The 25,756-nt window shown below is 48.3% G+C and overlaps 2 protein-coding genes and 1 long non-coding RNA gene across 13 annotated transcripts in view; 1 reads left to right on the forward strand and 2 right to left on the reverse strand.

The window, feature by feature from the left end:
• GPS1 (G protein pathway suppressor 1) overlaps positions 1 to 7,959 on the reverse strand; it is a 36,338-nt gene extending 28,379 nt beyond the window's left edge. Inside the window, exons 1-3 of one of the 8 annotated variants that reach the window (XM_073310688.2) lie at positions 7,567 to 7,959; positions 5,775 to 5,978; positions 3,456 to 3,548 (exon numbers count right to left, since the gene is read on the reverse strand). In XM_073310688.2, coding sequence (XP_073166789.2) covers positions 3,456 to 3,548; positions 5,775 to 5,978; positions 7,567 to 7,599 — 330 coding nt within the window. In that variant the 5' untranslated portion in view covers positions 7,600 to 7,959. The other 7 variants (XM_073310685.2, XM_078848355.1, XM_073310689.2 and 4 more) reach the window with 7 other exon arrangements.
• Positions 7,618 to 23,095, forward strand: RFNG (RFNG O-fucosylpeptide 3-beta-N-acetylglucosaminyltransferase). Of its 4 annotated transcripts, none has more exons than XR_012154795.2 (10): positions 7,618 to 8,434; positions 10,079 to 10,646; positions 11,854 to 11,902; positions 12,382 to 12,484; positions 12,928 to 13,081; positions 14,501 to 14,586; positions 14,675 to 14,846; positions 16,298 to 16,383; positions 16,621 to 16,777; positions 21,673 to 23,095. XR_012154795.2 is itself a non-coding variant. In XM_073310699.2 (10 exons), exons 3-10 carry the CDS (start codon positions 10,149 to 10,151, stop codon positions 16,685 to 16,687), a joined length of 1,215 nt encoding a protein of 404 aa, XP_073166800.1. In that variant the 5' UTR covers positions 7,618 to 8,434; positions 8,705 to 8,920; positions 10,079 to 10,148; the 3' UTR covers positions 16,688 to 19,327. The 4 variants fall into 4 exon arrangements, 3 of the variants coding, with proteins under 3 accessions (XP_073166800.1, XP_073166799.1, XP_073166801.1); XM_073310699.2 differs by lacking the exon at positions 21,673 to 23,095 and adding an exon at positions 8,705 to 8,920 and having other exon boundaries at positions 16,621 to 19,327; XM_073310698.2 differs by lacking the exon at positions 21,673 to 23,095 and having other exon boundaries at positions 16,621 to 19,327.
• LOC140897723 (uncharacterized) lies at positions 23,090 to 25,526 on the reverse strand. The gene is made up of 2 exons (XR_012154799.1): positions 24,277 to 25,526; positions 23,090 to 23,715 (listed from the first exon to the last, which is right to left on the reverse strand). It is a non-coding gene; the product is annotated as an uncharacterized LOC140897723 (long non-coding RNA).
• Positions 25,527 to 25,756: the final 230 nt, after the last annotated feature.

The raw sequence follows: 25,756 nt of genomic DNA on the forward strand, positions 1-25,756 counted from the left end.
TGCAATTGATACACAGCTTATATTCCTAACTTCAGATACAGCAATGATACATGCATACAAATAGGATAATCATATTCAGTAAATCAACCTTTCCAATTATATGTTTTATGCAAGACAGGTCTTGTGAAATATCTTAGTTATGCATTCATATTATAAACAATATTTTTATGAAGAATATGGGGTCCAGTGTCACACTTTCCCTGAAACAGTTGCAGCTCTGGGATACTGCAGGGCAGGTACGGTTCAAGTCTGGGTTCAGGCACCGGAAGAGAAACTGTCTCTCCTTACGCTTTCAGTGCTCCCACTGCTGACACCCAGGCAGTTGAAAGCTGCCTGAACCAAAAAATGAGGAGAGGCCAGGGGAGGGGAGGAGGCCTGGGAGCCAAGGAGGGAAATGAGTAGATGGCTAGGGATGGCAGCGCTAAGGAACTGGGAATCAGTGGAGAGAGATTTGACATGGAATCAGTATGCAGAGGAGAACTGGGACAAAGAGGAGAAGCTGGAGTACTAAAGACGGACATTGCCTAGGACCAGTGAAGAGAATGGGACTTGGGAAGAAACAAGACTGGGACAGTGCTGAAAGAGAGTCAAGCCAGCAACAGAACAAACGGAAAGGTCTTTGACTCCTGGAACACACTCCCCTCCAGAGCCTGGAATTGAACGCATCATTCTGTTGCCGTCTGCAATTACCTGTGAAACCCATTGCCAAAGTGCGCCTCACTGCCTTCTAGTGCCAATACATACAGAGCAGGACAACCTACTACTGCTACCTGTTACTCCATTAGCTCAAGTGGTAGACATTTGTGCAGTGGCTCTCCAAAGGTTCAAATCCATCTGATTACCTGTGTGGGTGTGTCAATATGTTATCACAGATAGGGTTTGCTTTTTCTCAAATCTAGGAAATTACACAAACCAAAATGGCATTAAAAAAACACTATTAAGGTTGCGAAGTGAAGCACTCAAACATCCTGAAATGCCAAAGTTAAGGTTTCCCTTGTGTTTATGTGTTATGATACAGGCTTAATTACATGATCACATCTATTTTTTTCTCCCACAGGACCCTTGCCTAATAAATGCACAGGATGAATCTGCTCTAGGTTGTGTAAGATGACTCCCACTTCATTTTCTGCATAAGTTGGAAGTAGTACTTGTGGTTGCCAGGAGAGCTAAAAGCCCTCTCCCTCAACTGAGTGGGAGGGGCCAGTGGACCCAGGCCACATTGGAAGACCTGTACCTAGTGCAGTTCTGGGAAAACAGCAGACCTAAGCCTGCCCATAGCTAACGGAAGAAGCACAGCGAATAAGTCAGAGGACTGCAGGAAGAAAAGGATGGTCTCATGGTAAAGGCAGCGGAATACTGCCCTGGAGAATTGCATTCTATCAGTGCCTCTTCACCAGAGAGCCTATGTGATGCCAGACAAGTCACTTAAAGCAAACTTTTCACAGCTGGCTAGTAATTGTGTGTTCTTCATTTTACAGATGCCAGTCTTGGTCTGATTTTGCAGAAGAGCTGAGCACTCACATTTGCAACTGAAACCAATGGGAGATGTGCTCTGAACATATGAAGTACTATATAATGCTACATACACTGAAAAATCAGGTCCTAGATCTCTCAAATTGGGCACTCAAAGTTAGTGGACATGTTTGACCTTAATCTCTCTGTCTCGTTCCCTATAAAATGAGGATAATACTTCCCCCTCATCTCACAGAGGTGTTGAAAAAAAAACATTTGTGAAGCATTGAGGTATTGGAGTGATAATATCAAATTCATGAGGAAATTAATAATTCTGTCTTCGGAGCAGGGTTTGAACAGTGTGCAGACAATAAGGGCAGGGGCCACACACTGAAGAATGAGGAACAAACAAAATATTGAATAGCTGTTCATTAAGTGAGCACTATCCATTTTGTGCCTTGAATGAGGCTGGGGGGGGCCTGTGGGGAAAAAATGGATGTGATCATGTAATTAAAGACTATCATAATGCACATTCACAAGGGCAACCTTAATTTTGGCATTTCCAGATGTTTGAGTGCTTGACTTCGCAACCTTAATAGTGTTCTTTTAATGCCATTTTTGTTTAGAGTGCTTGATGCCATTTTCTAACTTTGGAGTGCTTGACTTTACAATCTTCATTTTTTGTAATATTATATTTTGACTGTTTATTTGTATCCTCTTCAGAGGCTGGGCCTTATCCACCATCCTTGCAAAGTTAATAAAATAAACTGAAGTTGGTCAATATCTCAGAAAAAAAGAGGAGTGGCTGTTGAAGGCTGTACCGGAAATGGTACAGGATCAGAATGTTCTGCCTTCTGACATGCGGCGAATGCAGCCCTTCCAAACTCTTTAGCTTTGACAATTCCAGCCAGTTTCAGCTGGAAGGCTTGAGACCCAAGAATAAAAACCCCATTATAATTATACCCTTAAAGAAACATGGCTAACACCACCTCACAGTAAAGAGTAAGCCTGAGAAGAAAGGCAGATTCACCTACTGGTATCAGAGGGATTCACTAAGCCAGCGTTCCTCAAATGAAGCCACTGTGGCCATTCACGGCTACCAAGGGTTTTCCTGCGGCCACAACAGTCTCCTGGGCAGAGATGGGGAAGAGGGCAAAGCAGCACCCCCTCCCTGCAGTGCTCAGAAGCAGGCTTCTCCCTCCCTCCCCCACTTCAGCCACACACACACCCCCCTCAGCCACAGGGTCTGGGGGTGGGCTTAACTCTCCTCCCCCAGCTGTGGGGCTCTTGCTTCAGCCTCCCCCCAAGCTTCAGCTGTGAGGCTTTGCCGCCCCCCACCCCACACACACACACCCTGAATCCAGCTGTAGGGCTCTGGCTCTTGGCTTCAGCCCAGAGCAGTGGGGCTTCCGTAGGGCCAGCCTTACAGGGTGCAGTGGTCAAGAGGCAAGGAGCAGGGTACGAGGCTATGGATAGGCACTTGGGGCAATGGGGATCCATGGGAGGGGGGAAGGCAGCAGCGGCCAAAGGCACCAAAATACAACTCTACATTATTTTTATGACTGAGTCTGAAAAAACCTACATTAGTAAATTACAATGATTTGGACATGTATATGTACATATTTATTTGTTTTTCCTAAAGTTAACTAGGTCTTTCAGGAAAGTTTGTCAGAATGGCCACCAGCAAGAGTTGGTGGCTGCACTCCGAGGCCACCAAAAAATTTGTTGTGAGAACACCTGCACTAAGCCATTTCAGAATAGAAGTTACATCAAGGCTAATATACAGTGCACCACCAATATGACCCAGGAGATGCAAGAAAGATTAGCATAGGAAAAGAGGCTATGGGAGAGCTCATTGTTACTCTATCACCTCCCACACAGGAGTTGCTGTCAGACTGCTGTTTAAAGATTTACAGGAGAGAAATGAGAGTAGAGTATTCTATAGAGCCTTCAAGAGGAGAGGCCAAGCACAAACATCTCTCTGCCCCCCAATTAGTACATACCAGAGTTGGGTTTTCCACCACATAGTTGATATCAGGTGCATTCTGCTGATCCTCTTGTGGGTCTACGTCAATCTGCATAGGCTCCACTGCGCCCTGCGACAGAAAATATGGGGTCAAATATGGTTCATTCACATCCCCACAGGAAACAGCTTGCTCAAAGATGGGTTCACAATCAAGACAGATTCCACTTAAACACACATGTAATGGAGAAATGAAGACATTGCTCTTGAAAAAATCTTCTCTTTAGGATCCTACCCCACACACAATCCCATTCCTCAGAATTAAAGGCTCCTCCAGAGTGAGAACTGCTCACTACCATTCACACACAACACTTTTCCTCTTTCAGTAGCTTTTCAAGCAAGAAAATGCAAGAGCATGAGAATATTTTCTAAACATGTTGCAGCATCACACAGATGCATGGCATATTCCAAAAGACATCCTGCTGCTCTCTTCTGAGCAGGGTCAGGGAGGTCATCCACTGAGGGACAGCACTACAAGTGGGGCTTGGAAATACCCGATGCGCACCCATACACCACACCAGCAACTCTCTGAAACTAATACCTTTCTCTCTGGGATCTTGTTTTTTTTTTTTAAAAAGTCTCTAGCTGTTCTGGTTCGGGGGTGGGGTGAACCATAAATACCATGAACAAAGTAAGAGCTGCAGACAGGGTCTGCAGAAAACCTGGAACAGTAGCTGTCGGAGGTGTGAACTGCCCCATTCATCTCTATGAAGAATTAACACATGCTTCAGGTAAAGTTTTGTCTACGCACGGAAATTTATTGCTATATAGTTACAATGCCCTGTGTGCAAATTTATTCTGGAATAAGAGTGCCTTTTTCCAGCATAGCATGTCACTTTGAAAGCAACATAAACTATACTGGAAAAAGGCATACTTATTCCAGAATAAGCGTGTCCAGCTGAGGTGTTATACTGATGTAACTATACAGTGGTATAATTATACTGCTATAGTTCTACTTGTCAATTTCCCTGTGTAGACAAGCCCTTGGACTGGAAAGAGTCAAAAGATGCACAGAAGGAATTGCAAGCAACGACCCTTTTTGATGCCATAAATCAGTAGTGCTTTGGAGATAACCACCATATTCCCCCCACCCCATGGTCATATTCAAGCCTCACCCAGGGGACCCAAACTGAAGGATGCCAGCAAAAGCAAAAAGCACCGAGAATCGTATTTTACATAAAAACGGCCACACTGGGTCTGACCAAAAGTCCATCTATCCCAGTGTCCTGTCTTCCAACAAAAAGAAAAGGAGGACTTGTGGTATCTTAGAGACTAACAAATTTATTTGAGCATAAGCTTTCGTGAGCTACAGCTCACTCCATCGGATGCATCAAAAGCTTATGCTCAAATACATTTGTTAGTCTCTAAGGTGCCACAAGTCCTCCTTTTCTTTTTGCGGATACAGACTAACACGGCTGCTACTCTGAAACCTGTCTTCCAACAGTGGCCAATGCCAGGTGCCCCAGAGGCAATGAACAGAACAGATAATCATCAAGTGATCCATCCCCTGTCGCCAGTTCCCAGTTTCTGGCAAACAAACAAACAGGTGCACAATCTACTGCAAGCAAGGTCTGATTTTGGCGATTCACATGGGCAGAGCCTAGCGTACCACCAACTTTTCTTCCCACCAATCTGACCTGACTAGAAATTTATCCCATATTTTCATAGACTCTCCTCTTCCCCAGGAATCAAGGGTAAAAAGTGAAAAAATTTTAAAGAGGGTCAGGGACGTTCCAGAATTCCTAGTTCTAAAAAACCCATTGGTTTTCCCCCATTTGCTCTGACATACTGCACAACTCCAAAGTACACAACGCTGACATGATTTGAGTGACAAGAAGACTCTCCCAAGGCCCAAAGTAAAAGCAAGCCAAGATAAGTATACAGAGGAGTGTTTTTCAGTTGCCATAGAAGAGAGAGAGACTGCCAGGGATTATATACACCAGTGCTCAGGACAACAATAATGTACAAATCAAGCTGGGAAAAGCCTATGTACAGAACCGAAACAGTCCTCTTCCATCATTATAAGGGACAATACCCTGCATCACCCCCACCCATGAGATTCCTCTTTCCCCTGCTACTCCGAGACAGGGAGAAGTGCCTTTACCACAGTAACTTTGCATTAGGATTCTGAAGAGAATGCACACAATCGGTTGTTGTTCTAAAATTGGTTATTCATTTTTCAGAGAGTCATAGTTTTTGTACAAACATTCACCATCACAGAGTAGTTAAAACTCAATTCACTCTCACTCACTCCCCAAGTTTTTCTGAACCCACATGAGTGCCCTCTTTTTTAAGGTACCTCATAAAGCAGTGTACAAGCTGACAAGCTGGCACTCAAGCTGAAGTCTCCTGCTGTACTCGGAAGGAAGAGGTCTGACCTACTGCTGTGGGGAGTGCAGTATAGATCTGTCACTGATGAAGAAGCTGAGCTGGGAGCTGAGCTATCCCTCATCCTGTCCTGACTCTCTGCACCCCCTCTCCCTGACACAGAACTTGCCGGCTGCTAAAGGGAAGAAAGACAGTTAACTTGCAGAGGGATCCACTGGGCAGTCCCTAGACAGTCCTATGATTAGCATTCCTACTCCCTTTGGGGTTTGAACAGTGACTTATGGGTTCTTACATTCTTACCTCTTCACTGCAAGCCTTCACTTCCTCTCTACCTGCTGATTTACTGGGCCACATTCCCTTACCTCAGGAACTTACATGTAACTGGCACACAATGAATATTGCTTTAGAAATAAATAGACTTGAAAGAAGCCCAGCAAAGCTGCTATAATTACTGGAAATATTGTCCCTTCCTTCAACATACTTGTTTGCATGTTGTTCATGTAATGAGTGGTATAAGCAAGCTAGATTAATCTCCCTGAATTTTCTGCTAACCAGCTGTTTCAAAAGACCACGTCCAGCTCTGTTGGCAGGTATGTTCAACTCCTATAGAAAGATCAGCAGTCAGGAGAAGTTTAGCATCATAGTCCAATAAAATAAAAGATAGCCAAAGCATAGGTCTCAGAAAGTAGAATAAAGTAACCAGCAGCTACTGTAACGTACATGTTATATTGCAGAGTGGAGCTAGCAAGAACTATTGTTGTATATAACAGGGGTGGCCAAACTGTAGGAGCCACATGTGGCTTTTACCATTAAAGCGCAGTTCCCCCCTCCCGCGTTCTCCACCAACCAGACTGGCGGAAGGGGGAGCTCGGGACCTCTGCCTTGCAGCAGAGCGGTGGGGTAGGGGCTTCTGCCCAGCGGGGAGGGGAGTCTCAGGGGTTTTGCCCCATATGGTGCACCTGCTAGGGCAAGGGGCTTCAACAGGAGTAGGGCTGAAGCTGCCGGGGCAAGCGGCTCCCACAGAGATGAAGCCCCAAGCTCCAGCAGAGGAGCCCCAGCTCTCGAACTTCGGGGGATTGTCATATGGGGCTGGGAAGGTCAGTAAGTTCCCCCCCCCCCCCCGTACAGAAAGTCACTAGAATGGGACCAGAATATTCTGCAACTACGTTCATGTGGGGACCGTAGAAGCCAGCAGCTACACATCCTGAAGGGAGACGGCAGGAGGCGAAACAGCTCCAGGAAATATTAGAAGACAGAGTTTCCAACAGGCCGAGCCAATGCATCCCGAGGCAGGGCTGCGAAGGCGCCTGCACCCAGGGGCCACGGTGAACACAGCCGCGAGCAGCCCGCCACGCCCACCGGCCAAGCCGAACAGCACGGGCGGCGGCCCCGCGCTCCCCCGCCGGAGAGCCGCCCCAGGCCAGGCCGCGCCGCGGGCCCCTGAGGACGGAACAGGCGGCGGCCCAGGGGCTGCGCCAGCCCGAGGCCTGCAGGCGCCTCTCGCGCAGAGCCCCGGGAGCGAGCGCTCCCCGCCGCGGGCCACAGCGGCCGCCGCGTCGGCGGACGGACACCGCGGGCCCGCCCGAGCCGGGCAAGGGGCCGCGCCGCCGGCACCAATGTTTACCCCTCGCCGCCGCCCCGGAGCGTCCCAGGCCGGGGGGCTCGGAGCGGATCCCGGGGGGCCGGGCCGGGCCCGCGCCACAGGACAGCGAGCAGCAGCGCGGCCCCCGCAACCCCGACCCAGCCCTCGGGGGACTTTTTACCTGTAAATTAAAGACCTGGACGGGCAGCGGCATCCTCCCCTCAGAGCCTTCACTTCCGGGTCACGCCTGCTCCGGCCTTCCGGTTAACGTTCACTTCCGGGTCACACAGCCCAGCCTGGGCTCCGGCAGGTGAAGCCCTTAAAGGGCCCGCGGCCCCTCTGCCGCTCGGGAGCTTTCGGATTCCGAGCCGGCCGACGGGGGGAGGAAGGGCGGGGGGGACACCCCTCCCTGCGGAGAGCGCGGCGGGCAGCTGCTGGGAGAAGCCACGGTCTGGCCGGAGTGACCACCGGGGTGTCCCGAAGCCTGCAGTGCCCCCCTGGGTACCCACGAGACCCACCGAGCGCGGTGCCCCCCGGGCCGTCCCCCGCCCAACGTGCAGTGCCCCCCCGCCCAGGATATTCCCCCACCCCGCGTCATCCCCCACGCGCGGTGCCCCCGGGGCATCCCCCGCCCCGCGTCATCCCCCACGCGCGGTGCCCCCGGGGCATCCCCCGCCCCGCGTCATCCCCCACGCGCGGTGCCCCCGGGACATCCCCCGCCCCGCGTCATCCCCCACGCGCGGTGCCCCCGGGCCGTCCCCCGCCCAACGTGCAGTGCCCCCCACCCCCACGTCCACCTGAGCCCGCAGCGCCTTCTCCAGGACGCTGAGGGTGACCCGCATTACTGTTCCATGGTCTGTCTGTCTGTCTGGGTGCTTGCTGTGCCCATCCTGGACAGCGAGAGCACGGGGAGCACCCTGCAATGCACAGGCCAGCGCCGCAGCTCCAGCCCCGAGGAGCCCATGGGTTCTCAGGGACACAGATCTGACCCGACAGAAGAGGACGCTTGTGCCAAGGCAAATGCCCCAAGCCACCCAAACAGATGAAAGGTAAAATGCATCCAGCTCAGCCTCTTCTGTAATATTTATAGATCAAGCAAAAAGTGAAACAAAAAGATTGACACAACCTGAATGTGTTTAATATGGGGGTTGACACTTTTGGGGAAGTCCCAGGTTGGCATAACAACAAGCTGAAGTATTATAGAAATAGAAGAAAAGTGGAGGAAAACAGTTTCTAGTTGGAATCACTGTATGTGTGTTTTAATTGAGTAATTTTAATGAGGAAAGGTTGCTGCACCTTTCTGGATGGTGCTTTTCCAGGGTCACTCGACAACTTGTTTAGGAACCTGTGGACAGAACAGTTTGCTGGTGAAGAACAAGGTTTACAGTCATGGCTGTTGCCACCTACTTGGAGCTCTAACATAGACCCTGAAAAAGAGGAAATCGGTGACCTCAGCACCTACATCTGGTTCTGCTGAATCCTGAACTCCACATGGGATGTGAAACAGAACTGCCTATGACCACACCATTTCTTGGGTGACGTCTTCCTTCTTCTTCTTTTTTCTTTCCTATCATTTCCTACTGGTCTTCTATCTAATCACAGTCTGGTTTAGCCAGCCAAGACAAATCCATCTTTTGCAACACTGTTGTAATGAAAAGGCAAGCTGTAAACAATGGTTTTAGCCCAACTAGTAAAAGTTTGCTAAGTCTGAGCGTCTAATAAGACCGCATGACTATAACTTTGCAGCAACTGATTTACACACAGAAAACTCCACTGAATAGAAGGTGCTCTTTCTACCTTTGCTAGTTTTTCTTTCTCCCTTCATCTGTGTTTTGTCTTGAAGGAAACAGCAACAGCTTTAAGTGAAGACTGGATGTCTTTCTGAAAGATGTGCTATGGCTCAAATAAAAGCTATGATCTTGATGCAGAGATTAGTAGGTGTGGTTCTTGTGCCTGTGTGCAGATCAGACTAGACGCAGAGGATTATCATGGTTCCTTCTGGCCTTAAAATGTTTGACTGGGAACAAGTCAAGATGGTCTAAACTATTTTTTTCACTTGTCCCCAACGTGGACAGTTAAAATCATCTTTAATACCACTTAAAAAGAAGGTCAAACAAGGGACTTCCCCCTTTTAAACTATACAAAGAAAGAGAATAAGGGAAGTTCTTTAAATACAGATTTTACTTAACTCCTTAAATTTCAAATGCTTTAACTGTTTTTCCTTTTTCTGTGTGTTTAATAAAAAGTTAAGTTTTTAATGGCAGCTGTTACAGTGGAAGTGAATAATAACTTGATAAAAGCCCCCAAAACACAATTAATGGTCTACTGTTGTAGCAACAAGCAAGGGATTTGAAACAAGGTCAGGGAGCGACAGAGATACAATTATCAATACAGCAGTACCTATAACTGAGAATTGGTGTTGGTGTTCGTATGACTGGGGTGGTGCTGAGGCTATGGTGACTAGGGACAGCAATGTATGTGCACTGGGGAAAGGGTGGCTAGAGAAAAAGAAGTGTCTTGAGGTAGGATGTAAAAGAGGAAAGTGAGGTTTCATGGGGCAGAGGCAAGTAGATGTTCCAGGCATAGAACACACCTAGCTCTGTTGGTTCAGTGGTTTGTAAACAAAATTATACCAAGACTGTGTTGCAAGTCTGTCTCACAGATCCCTCAACCTCTCTTATTCTCTCCTGCAGAGCTGTGATCCATTCTATGTGACGTAATGTCCCAACTGTGCAACATGGCAGGGGCCCTGGGGGCTGAAGAATGACACTTTCCTGCATTGGACTCAATAAGATCTGCTTCCTGCTGTCCGTGACCTTCTGTGCTTTCCTTCTCCTGCTAATCCCCAAATTCCAGACTAACTGGAGACATAGGGGATATCCACAACCCCGTCCACCACCTCCTTTTAATGCTTCCTGCAAAAGTGAGTTCCACCACCATCAGGCAGATCCCAGCTCAACAGACAATTTGGACAGTGAGGGAACTGATAATGCACACAGTGTGAAAGATGAAACTGTAGAAAAATGGGGGGATTACAGCCTACGTGCTGGGGGAGCCAGCCTGAAACTTGAGGAGCAGGATGGGAGCCCTACCAGTTCTCTTCACACTATGTTGAAGGACCACCATGGACCTGCAGGTGATTCCATTAAGGAGAATTTGGAGCTGAAGGATATTTTTATTGCTGTGAAAACGACAAGAAAGTATCATAAAACTAGGCTGGACTTGCTCTTCCAAACCTGGATTTCGCAGGCCAAAAGACAGGTGAGAGAGCTTCCTCACAGGGATAGGACAGTTATAGTGGGAAACCCCCTCTCTGTGACTGCAGGTTCAAGATCTGCCATAATCCCACTGCCCTCCATGGTCATGCTGCAATTTTACTCTGTGTATTCCCTACCAGTTCATTAAACCTGTTCTTCCTGCAGGATTAGGAACTGAGTTTCTGTAAATAGTCCATCGGACCAAAAGCCTAAAATGAGCTGCTACTGGATGGTAGAACATTAGTCTGGATGCACAATCTGTCTTCTTGCAGCCTGGGGTCTGTATCTTGTGTAGGAGTTTTCTTGGGATTGATATATGCTTGGATTATTATAACCTTGCGTGTGACTAATAAAATTTTCAAGGCAGACTCTGTTGAGCTTGAAACTAGCAACCAGAGCGGAATCCACAGTGGTGTAAGATAGCATCCCTAAATTCACTTAAAATAAAAGGCTACAGGTCACAGGTCCAGAGAGAAGCTGCAGCTGGAGAAAATGTGCCAAGCTTGGAGGGAGCCATTGCATAGTCATCCACAATTCCTGATGCTAGTGCTGATGTGTCTGAGCCAATAGTTTCAGACTATATGCTCCTCAGTACAGTGACTGGGTCTTCGTATGAGATGTAGCACAGAATCTGTCCCTTAACGTAGAAGTTTCAATGCATTTGTGGAGATTAATAAAATCCTATCCAGATGTTATGAGTCTTCTCCATCTGTCTGGGGCAGGATATTGCTACCAACTGGATCTTTTCACCCTTACTTTCATTCTTCCCCAGAATTCTGTTGATTTCTCTAGGCCCACTGACTATCTGGGGAAATATCCAGTCAAGCGGGTGTGCTATCATTTAGGATGGGATGGAAGAGGAGATTGCAGAGGAAGAAAATTCTGAAAAACAGCTTATTCCTGAACTTGGGATGCCTCAGCCCTGCCCTGAGACAGGAGGGTACTTCTGTCTTGGATTCTCTGCTGAAATTGCCAGTGAGGGATCAGTCAATACCGAATATGCTGGTGGTTTTTGTGATGTAGAAACCAATCCAATAGGCAACGGACCAAGTTAACACCAGTTCTTTTCACAATGGCCACTGAAAAATAACTAGATAAATTTACTGGCAGTTCTAACTGGGGACTGGGTGAAGCTAAAATTAATCTGTCCATTTCTGAAATCTTTGGAAAGGGAAGCCCCTTTTTTCCTAATGTCTTTGTGTCTCCCACAGACGTTTATATTCACAGATTGGGAGGACCGTGAACTGCGCCTAAGAGCAGGTAAGCCATGTAGTTCAAATGCACACTTGGTCTTTTGACTATGGATGCTGACTTGCTGCCATCCTCTCCCTCGAGGGACCTCATTCTGTGCTGTGCGTGTGATTGATGTTTTCTTCTTTCCTAATTTGGATTTGTAGGAACTTCATCATTCACTGGGTTAATCTTCACATTCACTTTTTTCCTTTCTGTTTGTAAGTTTCAGTGTAACTGTTTGACGGTTAATGTTCACAATCCCCCTTGTGCACTGTCCCTGTACATGATTCACTTTCCCTGCGGTCTGGCTCCATGTTCGCGTGCTCTTCACCCTATGTGCTACATGCTACTCTCTAAGCACCACACACCCTGCATGCAGCTCTCTCCATGTGTCTTGCGTGTGCACCATGTCCATGGTTCAGGTTTGTGCTCAAGATGTGCACATGCTCTCTCTCCCAGATTATGCATTCACCCCAATCTTGACCATTTGACCTTCGTTTTCTTAGGAGATCACATGATCAACACCAACTGCTCTGCTGTTCACACCCGCCAGGCGCTCTGCTGCAAGATGTCTGTGGAATACGATAAATTCCTCGAATCTGGGAGAAAGTATGTGAGACTCATTGTTCCAACTATAGCTTTGTTCACTCCGATGCGGAGTTCAAGGGAAGTCCCAACATTCTCCTTTCTAATTCCAGTAGTGAGTGAGCATGATCCAGGCTGTGATCCCAGAGGGTGGTGGTGATGAGCATAGGGAAGGGGTAGCAGCAGGAAGAGAAGCACTTATACACAAGAGTCAGGTGAAAGGCTATAGGGAAGAAGAGCTCACAAGCGGGCTACTGACTTCAACCTCTCTCCTAGAGTTGGGAAGTATTGGCAACTTTGGCTTCTCACTTCTGCGTTTTCAGTCTGAGGGCTTCTTTTTTCCAGTCGCTTTATCCCAAATCTGAGAGACTAAGATCTTCACTGGAGAGAACTCAGTACATAGAAACTTTACATCGCTTCCTCAGTGCCTCGGCTGAGTGACTGTGTCTGCCCTGCTTTGTCCGCAGATGGTTTTGCCATGTGGATGATGACAACTATGTGAATCCACAGAATCTCCTGCGTCTCTTGTCTGCCTTCTCACACAGCCAGGATGTATATGTGGGGAGGCCAAGCCTGGACCACCCCATTGAGGCAGCTGACCATGTCCGGAGTGATGGATCAGTAAGCATGCTCTGTAACTGTCCATTCTATCCCCCTCCCCCCGCCTCCGAGCTTTTAAGAGGGCGAACAGTTCACAACATCCCATGTACAAAACCTCTGAGTTAATTTGCAATTTACAAATGGTCTTGTGAGCTGAACAGGGATTCTTCTCCCTTTACGGGTAGCTGGGGGAGAACAGGCTCTCCCTACTTCAACCTTTGGGCGTGAGGAATGCTCCCTTAGCACCCCTCAGCCAGGTCAGTTTCTTCAGGTATCTCCACTCAGTTCTGGGAGCTACCATCTTGATCCTCCTTTACTTATGATTATTAATCATGTTTTTACAGTAATGCCTAAATACCAACCAAGAATAGGTTTCAGAGTAGCAGCCGTGTTAGTCTGTATTCGCAAAAAGAAAAGGAGTACTTGTGGCACCTTAGAGACTAACATTTATTTGAGCATAAGCTTTCCTGAACTACAGCTCACTTCATCGGATGCATTCAGTGGAAAAACTGAATTTCCACTGAATGCATCCAATGAAGTGAGCTGTAGCTCACGAAAGCTTATGCTCAAATAAATTTGTTAGTCTCTAAGGTGCCACAAGTACTCCTTTTCTTTTAACCAAGAATAGGACTCCATTGTATTAGGCACTGTACAAACACAGCAGTAGTAGCCAGTCCCTGCCCCCAAAGACCTTACAATCAAAACAGACAAGACAGACAGAGGGAAGGGGAAGGGGTAGAACACAGAAGTAGAGTGAACAATGTGATGGCAGCAAACATCATGTTAGTTCCATAGCTTTTGGTGGAGGGAGGTAGTTAGGAGGGGATCTGTGAAATTGAAATAAAGGTGAAGGGAAAGGGGACACTGAAGGGCAGGGAAGAGGAAGGGAACAAGTCACGGGAGAAGAGGGTAAGAGGGACAAGTGTGGTATGAAGCTAATGTGAGGAGATTAAGGGAGAAGCGAGGAGGGAGAGGGCCGGAGCAGACAGCCAATCAGTATAGGCAGGAAAAGTCCAGTCAAAACTGTAGAGTCCTCTGAATGTCAGGCTTTCTCTTCTAGAAAGTAACATCCCAGTACTTCATCTGCTGCCATCCTGAGCTAACCTCCGGGGATTATACCAACGCTCTGTGACTTGGCTGGGAATGGTCACTTCCAGTATTGAGCAGTCATTTCCCTGGAGCCCCAGTGTGTCTCAGTCACAAGATACATGAGCATCTCTATCTTGGGCAGCTGCAAGGTGATAAGAGTTGCCTGATGAGAGAATGTCTAGCTTCCAGGAGTTCAAAGAGGCAGGGGTAGCCCAAAGTCCAGATATTTGCTCAGAGCATGTGTCCAATGTGCTGCAGAGCAGAAGATCGTTTTCCCTACCCAGGCAGATGGGAAAAGCTGAGTATCATTAACAAGTCTCTTTTTTTCTTGTTGCTTTTGCTGTTCACTAGACAACTGTGAAGTTCTGGTTTGCCACAGGTGGAGCAGGGTTCTGTGTCAGCAGGGGCCTTGCCCTGAAGATGAGTCCCTGGGCCAGGTAAATGCACCTCTGTAGCAGAGACCCCATGGCTTTGATAGGATTAAGGGTGCATTTGACTCTCCATCTCCATCCTCTCTCCTGACAGCTTGGGTAACTTCATCAGCACTGCAGAGAGGGTCCGTCTTCCTGATGACTGCACCATCGGTTACATCATCGAGGGGCTGCTAGAAGTGAAGCTGCTGCACAGCCCCTTGTTCCATTCCCATCTGGAGAATCTGCAGCGACTACAAGGCGAGACAGTGCTGCAGCAGGTAAGGGTAAGCCTCATGCCTTGCTCAAAGCAGGCCCTGGCCTTTGAGATGCTCCTCAGTCTGATCAAAAGAAACCATCTCTGCAGGTGCAGCTACCTTCTCCCTGGTTTCCAGGAAAGGCAGATGGTATCAGGCCTGTAATCTCACCATTACTCCAAGCTGCTTATGTAGTTGACCAGGGCAGTCCCATGTCCACCACCTGCATTTGGATAACAGGCACATTTCCATCCTGGCCAGCTGGGTCACCTTTAGTTCTCCCCTTCTCTGACTGTCCCTTCCAGCCCCAAGCATGCTGTTACCTTACCACCTCTGTCTTCTTCCTTTCCATTCCTGAGGCACACGAATGTACACTACACCTATGAAAGCAAGAGATGTGCATTTTTTTCTGGCAAAGTGATTCAGCCTCAGCTTTAATTCATACCAGTAATGGGGACATCATTAAATGTCTGTCTGATCATATATTAAATTATATGGACTCTCTTAAGAGAGTGACTTGTCTGCATATCAAGTGTTAAGTTGCTAAAGAGGTTTCTTCAGTATTGGTTGTGAGTATTGAAATAATTACTTCTACAGCATCTTCTTTGATGGACAATAGGTGGTGCTGTAAAGTGCCTCAAACTAAAATTCCTCCTCTACTTATCTACGTACGCCCTAAACAAGAACACAGTTGCCCACCCACAGAACACTCATTCGAATTGTTCTAACAGTTTTATTAGGCAAACACAGTCAGGGCCACATTCAGATCTGCTGTAATCACACCAGAAGTAAGCGGTGATGAATCTTGCCCTCCCTTTGTGATTGCCCTTTCTCCTGAGACTAACTTTAACAGCTAATCAGAAAATCTTGTTGTTCGTAAAGATTATCAGAAAACTGAACTCTTAGGTTTTAGACTTAGGAAATGTGTAATGCAGCCTCAGTATGGAAGAATGGTTTTATTGTTAAGACACTGGACTCAGGCTTCAGAGATTTGTTGCCAGCTCTGCCATACTCACAGTGTGATCCTGCACAAGTCATTTAACTTCTCTGTGCCTCCATTTTCCCACTGTGTAAAATGAGGATAATATGACTGATCTAACAGGAGTGTCTGTGAGGATGAATTTATTACTGTTTTGTTAGGCATTCAGACATTATGGTAATGGATGCCACTCTAAAGCTTACACATATAGTTGGTTAGGTGGTATCTTCTCCTCCAAGGCTGCTTATCTAAGCTTTTCTTGTCTCCCTCACTCTGATTTCTTCTTCCTGTTCTGCTTTGGATGGTCAGCAGGTTCTCTCAAAAGGCTTCTATCCTAAGTGAACCATTATGACAATCACCTTTTATGTGTAACTTCTGACACCCAGAGCACCTAGGACATCTCTTTCCCTTTAGATCCTCCTCCTTATCCCTCATTAAGACCTCTTCCACTCAGTCACTCTCCGTTATGTTTCAGGTTCTGACTTTACATTTGCTTTTTCAGGTCACCCTGAGTTATGGGGGCCCTGAGAACAAACACAATGTTGTGAGTGTGGCAGGAGTGTTTGGCTTGCAGCAAGATCCAACCCGGTGAGTACCTGCTTCCAAAACAAATTCCGCTTGCTCTGTCCATACCTACAGACTCCAGAAAACTCAAGCACACAGGCTGGGTCAGCATTTCTTGTATTGCCTCCACACTCCAATTGGGTTATGGCCAATTTCCCTGCAGTTTTGGGACGCATGAACGTTCCAAGAGTTTTAGCTGATGTGTCCCCAAACTGATGAACTCATATCTCATGTTGTCTTCTCATCTTTCTCTTTTCACAGATTCAGATCTGTCCATTGTCTTCTCTACCCTGACACTACCTGGTGTCCCACTAAAAATATACTGTGACCTCAGACCTAACCTTGACATTTGGTATCTTACCTGCACAAGATTGGACAGGATGCTTTTCTTGGAGATGAACAAGAAAAATCTACAAAAGTAAGATCCCCCGATCACTTCATTCCCATGGCAGGAGTGTGAGCCTCATCAGCTGCTGTCTGAAATATCCCAAGGAAGAAACTCTCTTACGCTTTGCTCTCTGATCTTGCAGCTTTTCTTATAATGTCTCGAAGGTTAAGCGCCCCCTCCTACTTCCTGTCTGGTTTTATCCATGCTTTGCTAGTTAAAAGCCCTGTGGCTATCACATGTATGTTTGTACCTTAAAATTAGAGTGGAATGCAGTGCCTGGAATCATAGCACTGGAACTAGTGTTCTGAATAGGGCTTCTAGGGATCAGTCTTTGTGCTGCTGAGATGCCAGGGCAGAATGTAGAGCCCATGGTGGGGAGCGAGGGATTTTTAATTTGGCTCCCTTGGAAGCAGAATGATTCAGGAACAACTTGTTATTTTTTCTTCTCCCAATGTCTGAGCTGTGTGGGAATTTAGCTGAAACATCTGCACTTCCAGTGAGGCAGAGATGTGTTTACCAAGAACAAAATTATGCCAGTCTGCCCTGCATGACAGGCTGAGGACCACATCAGAACCTCTTAAGCATATGTTCTCTCCTTTAGCCCCCCTGGTCTCTTGAGTCTGGCTTCCATGAGGAGAGCACACTTGGATCTCTTTCTGGTTGGAAGATGGTGGTGGTTTTCCATGATGGGCTACAGATCCAAAGGTGCTTGGTCTTGGCTCATACTATTTCCTGGCAGTTTGATACTGAGAGAGATGTTTGTGGGAATACTATTAGGTCCCTCCTCCCAGTGTAATCCACAGCATGGTGCCTGGTTGGCATCTGATCCTGGGTCGCTAAAACAGCCTGCAGCCTCCTTCCTGCTTCTGCAGTCTTGCTGGATCCCAAAGCCTAATTGGGAGGAGAAACCTGGGTTAGCTGCAGTGTCCTCAGGTGCTGTCATTTGCGGCCTTTGACTGGACTTGTGTGATCACCCAGGCCAGTTACATAAATGGACCTTTGAGCTCCAGGCTCCGCAAGCCAGACAGGCAGAGGTGCGCTAGAAGAAAGGCCTGCACACTCCCTCCAAATGCGGGGCTCAGCCCCTTGTCTGCAGAGCTTCTGCTGTAGGATTTACCAGTGCTCTGCAAAGGAAAAGGAGTTTGGTTTTGGCATGGGGAAAGAAGGGACTCCAAAAGTCTGTTGTTTTTCTCTTAGTCCACACTGAGACTTGCACACTCCATTGCTGGCATGGTTAGGAAGAGCAGTGTCAAAAATTACTTTGCAAGACCCTCCCTTAGTCTAATGGGCCTTTCACAGGCTCTTCACTGGTTCCTGGTCCTAATGACTAACACTGAAATGGGGGGGAAAGCAGCAGAATTACATATTGGCAAATTGTAATTCCAAGCACTGTGACCTGAGCATGGAGCTGTCAGGAAGGAACTCTTGGTTTCTAATTCTGTCTCTGCCACCAATGCACTGTGTGGCCGTGGTTGAGTCATGTGACCTCTCTCATTTGTAAAGTGGGTAGAGTGTATAGGCACACCTCTCAGGTATGCAGTCATGAGGCTTCATGGAGTCGTGTAACTCTTTCTGAAGAGGATTATTCCCATCTCTCCCTAACAAAGACCCTTTAGGGTTTAGCCATGCATGTTTTGCTGCTTTCTAGAGAGACTAATTCTACTGAGGGATAAGGTCCCGGCCTTCTAGCTGTCACAATCCTGAATCTGTCTCTCTGACTTCTCAGATGTTGTGACCCTTCTTTGCCCTCCTTCATGCTTCCTGATGTGGCACTAACTCCATTCTTTGGCCAAGAGGCCAGGCTGGGAACACTGGAATTGCCAGACTGCATCAGCTCAGTGGTCCATCTAGCCCAGCCTCCTTTCTCAGACAGTGGCCAGAACCAAATGCTACAGGAGATGCCATAATGCGGAATAATCGGTCTGCACCTTAGGTCTCCTCCTGATCCCTTAAGCCTGAATAATATCCCTTCCAAAAATTTTGTCATTAATTACAACTGGATATTCTTGATAGCCATATAAATATCCAGTCCTTTTTGAATCTTAAGTAGTTGGCCACAATGCCTGTCTTCCTGTGGCAAAGAATTCCATAAATTAACGAGTCATTAATGGGACTCTGTGCCTCCAAATGCTGATTAACTGCTTCTTTACTGCAGCATCTGTTCTTGGTCCATGGACTGCCCTGGAATTGCCAGATATACCACATGTGACAGATCAGTTAAGACTAAGGCCTGATCCTACTACTATTGAAATCAATGGCAAAACTCATATTGATTTCAGTAGCACCAGGACGGAGTTTTAAAAGTTTGGTCCAATACTCTTCCTGATTCCCAGGGCTGAGCATGCTACCTCTTTGGCATGCCCACAACGGAAAGGCCTATAGGCTGGACTTCGAAAAGAAATGCATGCCTCCTATATGGCAGTGCAGAGCACTGACCTTTAACAAGTTGTTGTTTGGGCTCCTTTTTCATAAATGTTTCTACTAAGGTAGCCGCTGCTGCCATAAGATGGGAGTGTTCCAGACTATCTGGTATGTCTCATCTAAAGTGTTTTCTTTTAATTAAATAAATATTTAAAGGTGGGCCAGGTTTTCAGTGTCCTCTGTTAAGTTCCCTGACATCAGTAGCAATATATGAAGTAAATCTCTAACACTCTACACCAGCAACCTGCCCTGAGCCTCACACACCCTGCAACTATTGCCTTGCGTCAAACTTAGTCCCTACCCAACATCCACCAGCCCCCAAACTTCTGCCAAATCAAAAGCCACCTATGATTTCTTGCTTCAGCCCCCAAAGGGCTGCAAAGAATTGTGGGATTTAGGCAGTTTTGGGGTCCTGGGAGGGAGAAATAGGGTTGAGAAGCAGTGCACTAAATGGTGTTGCCAGACCTGCACTCTCATTACTGCTAGATAAAAATAAACCTGAGTGAGCGGAGGGGCTTAGAAATATTAGAGCATCCTCTTGCCTTCCCATTTAGTTTGTGCAGTATTGCCAAACACCTGTTTGAAGCATTGACCAAAACGTAGAGCAGCTTTGATGCCCCTCAGGAGCCAATAGCTGAGTTAGAAATCATCAGAAATGGCCCTTTGTTTCTAGCAATAAGTTAAAGTAAAGCTAGATGCATGTGCATTAATCAGTGACCGAACAGTCCCTATGCCACAGTTTGTGCCAGAGGCAGACGCTGGACTCCTCCCTGAAATGGTTACCCCTCACCATATCGCATGAAGCAGTTCATGGTGCAGCAGCTGACAGGCTGTGGTTCTGTTACCTTCTCCCCATGAGCTCTGCTTGCTGAGGCTGTTGACCATTGGTCCAGTGTATTATATTGTCCTGTAGGTGCTGCATGATGCCTGTTGAGTCCTTGTAAGACACTGGGCTGAGGGGCTCCACCCCCACAATGGCTGCCAGGAGGCACTTGGGGCCAGCTTGGACACTTGCTGAGGGTTAAGTAGTTTCTAGATACTTCTGGCTGATTTCCTGGACTTCATCATAGCTGTCTCTGCAGCCCACACCAGTGCTGCCCTGTAGTTGGGATTGGCCACCTTAGCCCGGTAGGAATAGTTGTCTCCCTTCATTTTCAGATAAAAGTCCACACCATTGGGATCTTACTCACTGCAGCCTCCACCCTGCCCACACTGGAGCTGCCAGCTCCTGCTTTATGGCCTCATAGTGGGCCTGTGCTTGCTCTCTGCTTCCCTTCACCCTGTGCTGTGAGTTCTTCAGCTGCCACGAGACAGAGCGCAGATCCCTTAGCATGAGGTTGTAGGCTTCAGCCAGTAGGAGTCTCTCTCTATGGGTATGTCTACACTACGAAATTAGGTCGAATTTATAGAAGTCGGTTTTTTAGAAATTGTTTTTATATATTCGAGTGTGTGTGTCCCTACACAAAATGCTCTAAGTGCATTAAGTGCATTAACTCGGCGGAGTGCTTCCACAGTACCAAGGCTAGCGTCGACTTCCGGAGTGTTGCACTGTGGGTAGCTATCCCACAGTTCCTGCAGTCTCCGCTGCCCATTGGAATTCTGGGTTGAGATCCCAGTGCTGATGGGGCAAAAAACATTGTCGCGGGTGGTTCTGGGTACATATCATCAGGCCCTCCTACCCTCCCTCCCTCCCTTCCTCTGTGAAAGCAACGGCAGACAATCGTTTTGCACCTTTTTTCCTGAGTTACCTGTGCAGATGCCATTCCATGGCAAGCATGGACCCCGCTCAACTCACTGTCACCTTATGTCTCCTGGGTGCGGGCAGATGCGGTACTGCATTGCTACACAGCAGCAACAACCCATTGCCTTGTGGCAGCAGACGGTGCAATAGGCCTGAAAACCATCCTCATTGTGTCCAAGATGCTCCTGGCCGCCTCGGTAAGGTTGGTCAGGAGCACCTGGGCAGACATGGGCACAGGGACTAAATTAGGAGTGACTCGACCAGGTCATTCTCTTTAGTCCTGCAGGCAGTCCTATTGTACCATCTTCCGCCGAGCAGCCAGGAGATGTGGATGGCTTGCAGTCCTACTGCACCGTCTCGCTGCCAGCCAAAGATGTAAAAGATAGATGGAGTGGATCAAAACAAGAAATAGACCAGATTTGTTTTGTATTCATTTGCTCCTCCCTCCCTCCATGAAATCAATGGCCAACAATCGTTTTGGTGAGGTCTGTCAGGGGCACCTTGAAAACTTTAATGGAGATTCAGTCCTGCTTGACATACTAGAGGGAGGGATAGCTTAGTCGGTTGAGCATTGGCCTGCTAAACCCACGGTTTTGAGTTCAATCCTTGAGGGAGCCATTCTGCGTGATAGTTGTTTTTGTTTCTCCTTGATGTAAAGCCACCCCCTTTGTTGATTTTAATTCCCTGTAAGCCATGTCATCAGTCGCCCCTTCCTCCATCAGAGCAATGGCAGACAATCGTTCCGCGCCTTTTTTCTGTGCAGACGCCATACCACGGCAAGCATGGAGCCCGCTCAGATCACTTTGGGAATTAGGAGCACGTTAAACGCTATGCACATTCTCCAGCAGTATATGCAGCACCAGAACCTGGCAAAGCGAAACCGGGCAAGTAGGCAACGTCAGCGCGGTGACGAGAGTGGTGAGGACATGGACACAGACTTCTCTCAAAGCATGGGCCCTGGCAATGCGGGCATCATGGTGCTAATGGGGCAGGTTCATGCGGTGGAACGCTGATTCTGGACTCGGGAAACATGCACACTGGTGGGACCGCATAGTGTTGCAGGTCTGGGACGATTCCCAGTGACTGCAAAACTTTTGCATGCGTAAGGGCACTTTCATGGAACTTTGTGACTTGCTTTCCCCTGCCCTGAGGCGCAAGAATACCAAGATGAGAGCAGCCCTCACAGCTGAGAAGCGAGTGGCAATAGCCCTGTGGAAGCTTGCAACGCCAGACAGCTACCGGTCAGTTGGGAATCAATTTGGAGTGGGCAAATCTACTGTGGGGGCTGCTGTGATGCAAGTAGCCAACGCTATCAAAGATCTGCTGATATCAAGGGTAGTGACCCTGGGAAATGTGCAGGTCATAGTGGATGGCTTTGCTGCAATGGGATTCCCTAACTGTGGTGGGGCCATAGACGGAACCCATATCCCTATCTTGGCACCGGAGCACCAAGCCGCCGAGTACATAAACCGCAAGGGGTACTTTTCAATAGTGCTGCAAGCACTATTGGATCACAAGGGACGTTTCACCAACATCAATGTGGGATGGCCGGGAAAGATATGTGATGCTCGCATTTTCAGGAACTCTGGTCTGTTTCAAAAGCTGCGGGAAGGGACTTTATTCCCAGACCAGAAAATAACCGTTGGGGATGTTGAAATGCCTATAGTTATCCTTGGGGACCCAGCCTACCCCTTAATGTCCTGGCTCATGAAGCCGTATACAGGCAGCCTGGACAGTAGTCAGGAGCTGTTCAACTGCAGGCTCAGTAAGTGCGGAATGGTGGTAGAATGTGCATTTGGATGTTTAAAGGCGCACTGGTGCAGTTTACTGACTTGGTTAGACCTCAGCAAAACCAATATTCCCACTGTTATTACTGCTTGCTGTGCACTCCACAATATCTGTGAGAGTAAGGGGGAAGATGTTTATGGCGGGGTGGGCAGTTGAGGCAAATCGCCTGGCTGCTGGTTACGCGCAGCCAGACACCAGGGCGGTTAGAAGAGCACAGGAGGGCGCGGTGCGCATCAGAGAAGCTTTGAAAACCAGGCTACGGTGTGAAAGTTCTGTTTGTTTCTCCTTGATGAAACCCCCCACCTCTTGGTTCACTCTACTTCCCTGTAAGCTAACCACCTTCCCCTCCTCCCTTCGATCACCGCTTGCAGAGGCAATAAAGTCATTGTTGCTTCACATTCATGCATTCTTTATTAATTCATCACACAAATAGGGGGATAACTGCCAAGGTAGCCCGGGAGGAGTGGCGGAGGAGGGAAGGACAAGGCCACACAGCACTTTAAAAGTTTAAAACTTATTGAATGCCAGCCTTCTGTTGCTTGGGCAATCCTCTGGGGTGGAGTGGCTGGGAGGCCGGAGGCCCCCCCCCACCGCGTTCTTGGGCATCTAGGTGAGGAGGCTATGGAACTTGGGGAGGAGGGTGGTTGGTTACACAGGGGCTGTAGCAGCAGTCTGTGCTCCTGCTGCCTTCCCTGCAGCTCAGCCATACGCTGGAGCATATTAGTTTGATCCTCCAGCAGCCTCAGCATTGAATCCTGCCTCCTCTCATCACACTGCAGCCACCTTTTAGCTTCAGCCTGCCACTTACTCTCTTCAGCCCGCCACCTCTCCTCCCAGTCATTTTGTGCTTTCCTGCACTCTGACATTGTCTGCCTCCACGCATTCGTCTGTGCTCTGTCAGTGTGGGAGGACAGCATGAGCTCAGAGAACATTTCATCGCAAGTGCATTTTTTTCACCTTCTTATCTTCACCAGCCTCTGGGAAGGAGAAGATCCTGTGATCCTTGAAACACATGCAGCTGGTGGAGAAAAAAAAGGGACAGTGAGATTTAAAAAGACATTTTATAGAACAATGGGTACACTCTTTCATGGTAAACCTTGCTGTTAACATTACATACATAGCACATGTGCTTTCGTTCCAAGGTCGCATTTTGCCTCCCCCCACCACGTGGCTAGCCCCTCCCCCCTCCCCGTGGCTAACAGCAGGGAACATTTCTGTTCAGCCACAGGCAAACAGCCCAGCAGGAACGGGCACCTCTGAATGTCCCCTTAAGAAAAGTACCCTATTTCAACCAGGTGACCATGAATGATATCACTCTCCTGAGGATAACACAGAGGAATAAAGAACGCCAGGAAACATACACTGCAATGCTTTGTTCTACAATGATTCCCAAGTGTGTGTTACTGGTCCGGAGTGGTAAAGTGTCCTACCATGGTGGATGGAATAAGGCTGCCCTCCCCAGAAACCTTTTGCAAAGGCTTTGGGAGTACATCCAGGAGAGCCGCGAATGCCAGGGCAAATTAATCATTAAACATGCTTGCTTTTAAACCATGGATACTATTTTAAACGGTACACTCACCAGAGGTCCCTTCTCTGCCTGGCAGGTCCGTGAGGCAGCCTTGGGTGGGTTCGGGGGGTACTGGCTCCAGGTCCAGGGTGAGAAACAGTTCCTGGCTGTCGGGAAAACCGGTTTCTCCGCGTGCTTGCTGTGAGCTATCTACAACCTCATCATCATCTTCCTCATCCCCAAAACCTGCTTCCGTGTTGCCTCAATCTCCATTGAAGGAATCAAACAACACAGTTGGGGTAGTGGTGGCTGAACCCCCTAAAATGGCATGCAACTCATCATAGAAGCAGCATGTTTGGGGCTCTGACCCGGAGCAGCCGTTTGACTCTCTGGTTTTCTGTTAGGCTTGCCTCAGCTCCTTCAGTTTCACGCGGCACTGCTTCGGGTCCCTGTTATGGCCTCTGTCCTTCATGCCCTGGGAGATTTTGACAAATGTTTTGGCATTTCGAAAACTGGAACGGAGTTCTAATAACACGGATTCCTCTCCCCATACAGCGATCAGATCCCGTACCTCCCGTTCAGTCCATGCTGGAGCTCTTTTGCGATTCTGGGACTCCATCATGGTCACCTCTGCTGATGAGCTCCGCACTCACCTGCAGCTTGCCACGCTGGCCAAACAGGAAATTGAAATTCAAAAGTTCGCGGGCCTTTTCCTGTCTACCTGGCCAGTGCATCTGTGTTGAGAGTGCTGTCCAGAGCGGTCACAATGGAGCACTCTGGGATAGCTCCTGGAGGTCAATACCGTCTAATTGCGTCCACAATACCCCAAATTCAACCCGGCAAGGCCGATTTCAGCGCTAATCCTCTTGTCGGGGGTGGAGTAAGGAAATCGATTTTAAGAGCCCTTTAAGTCGAAAAAAAGGGCTTCATTGTGTGGACAGGTGCAGGGTTAAATCGATTTAAGGCTGCTAAATTTGACCTCAACTCCTAGTGTGGACCAAGGCTGTGGGAGAGTGGCTCCTTCCATTCTATCACCAGCAGCCATGTCCTTCTGTCTGCCACATTGCTCCATTGCTGCCTGCACCACCCGCTTACACCTCCCCAGCTACAGCAAAGGAAAGGGTCTGGCAGGAGCAATGGCCTGGACCTTGGGCCTACAGAAAGCCCTGCCTGAGTATGGCAGTGGAAGGAAACCCCAAAGATGGAAATGGGCCTCCTGTTCCAGTCCCAGTGTCCTGGTCAGGACAGCAGTGGCCTGTAAGGCCTACTTTCTGCATTCCCCACAGGTCAAGTTATCTCAAAGCAACATACCTGCACCCCTCCCTCTGCTGCCCCTCCCCCCGCCGCATGACGGGGTCTCGCCCCAGGCCAGCTGCGCCCCTCGCTCTGCCGCTCCCCCCACAAACCCTCCATGGCGGGGTCTCGCCCCGGGCCGGCTGCGCCCCTCGCTCTGCCGCTCCCCCCCCAAACCCCCCATGGCGGGATCTCGCCCGGGGCCGGCTGCACCCCTCGCTCTGCCGCTTCCCCCCCAACCCCCCCATTATGGGGTCGC

Source organism: Lepidochelys kempii, chromosome 14, assembly GCF_965140285.1.
Source record: "Lepidochelys kempii isolate rLepKem1 chromosome 14, rLepKem1.hap1, whole genome shotgun sequence".
Classification (NCBI taxonomy): Eukaryota; Metazoa; Chordata; order Testudines; family Cheloniidae; genus Lepidochelys; species Lepidochelys kempii.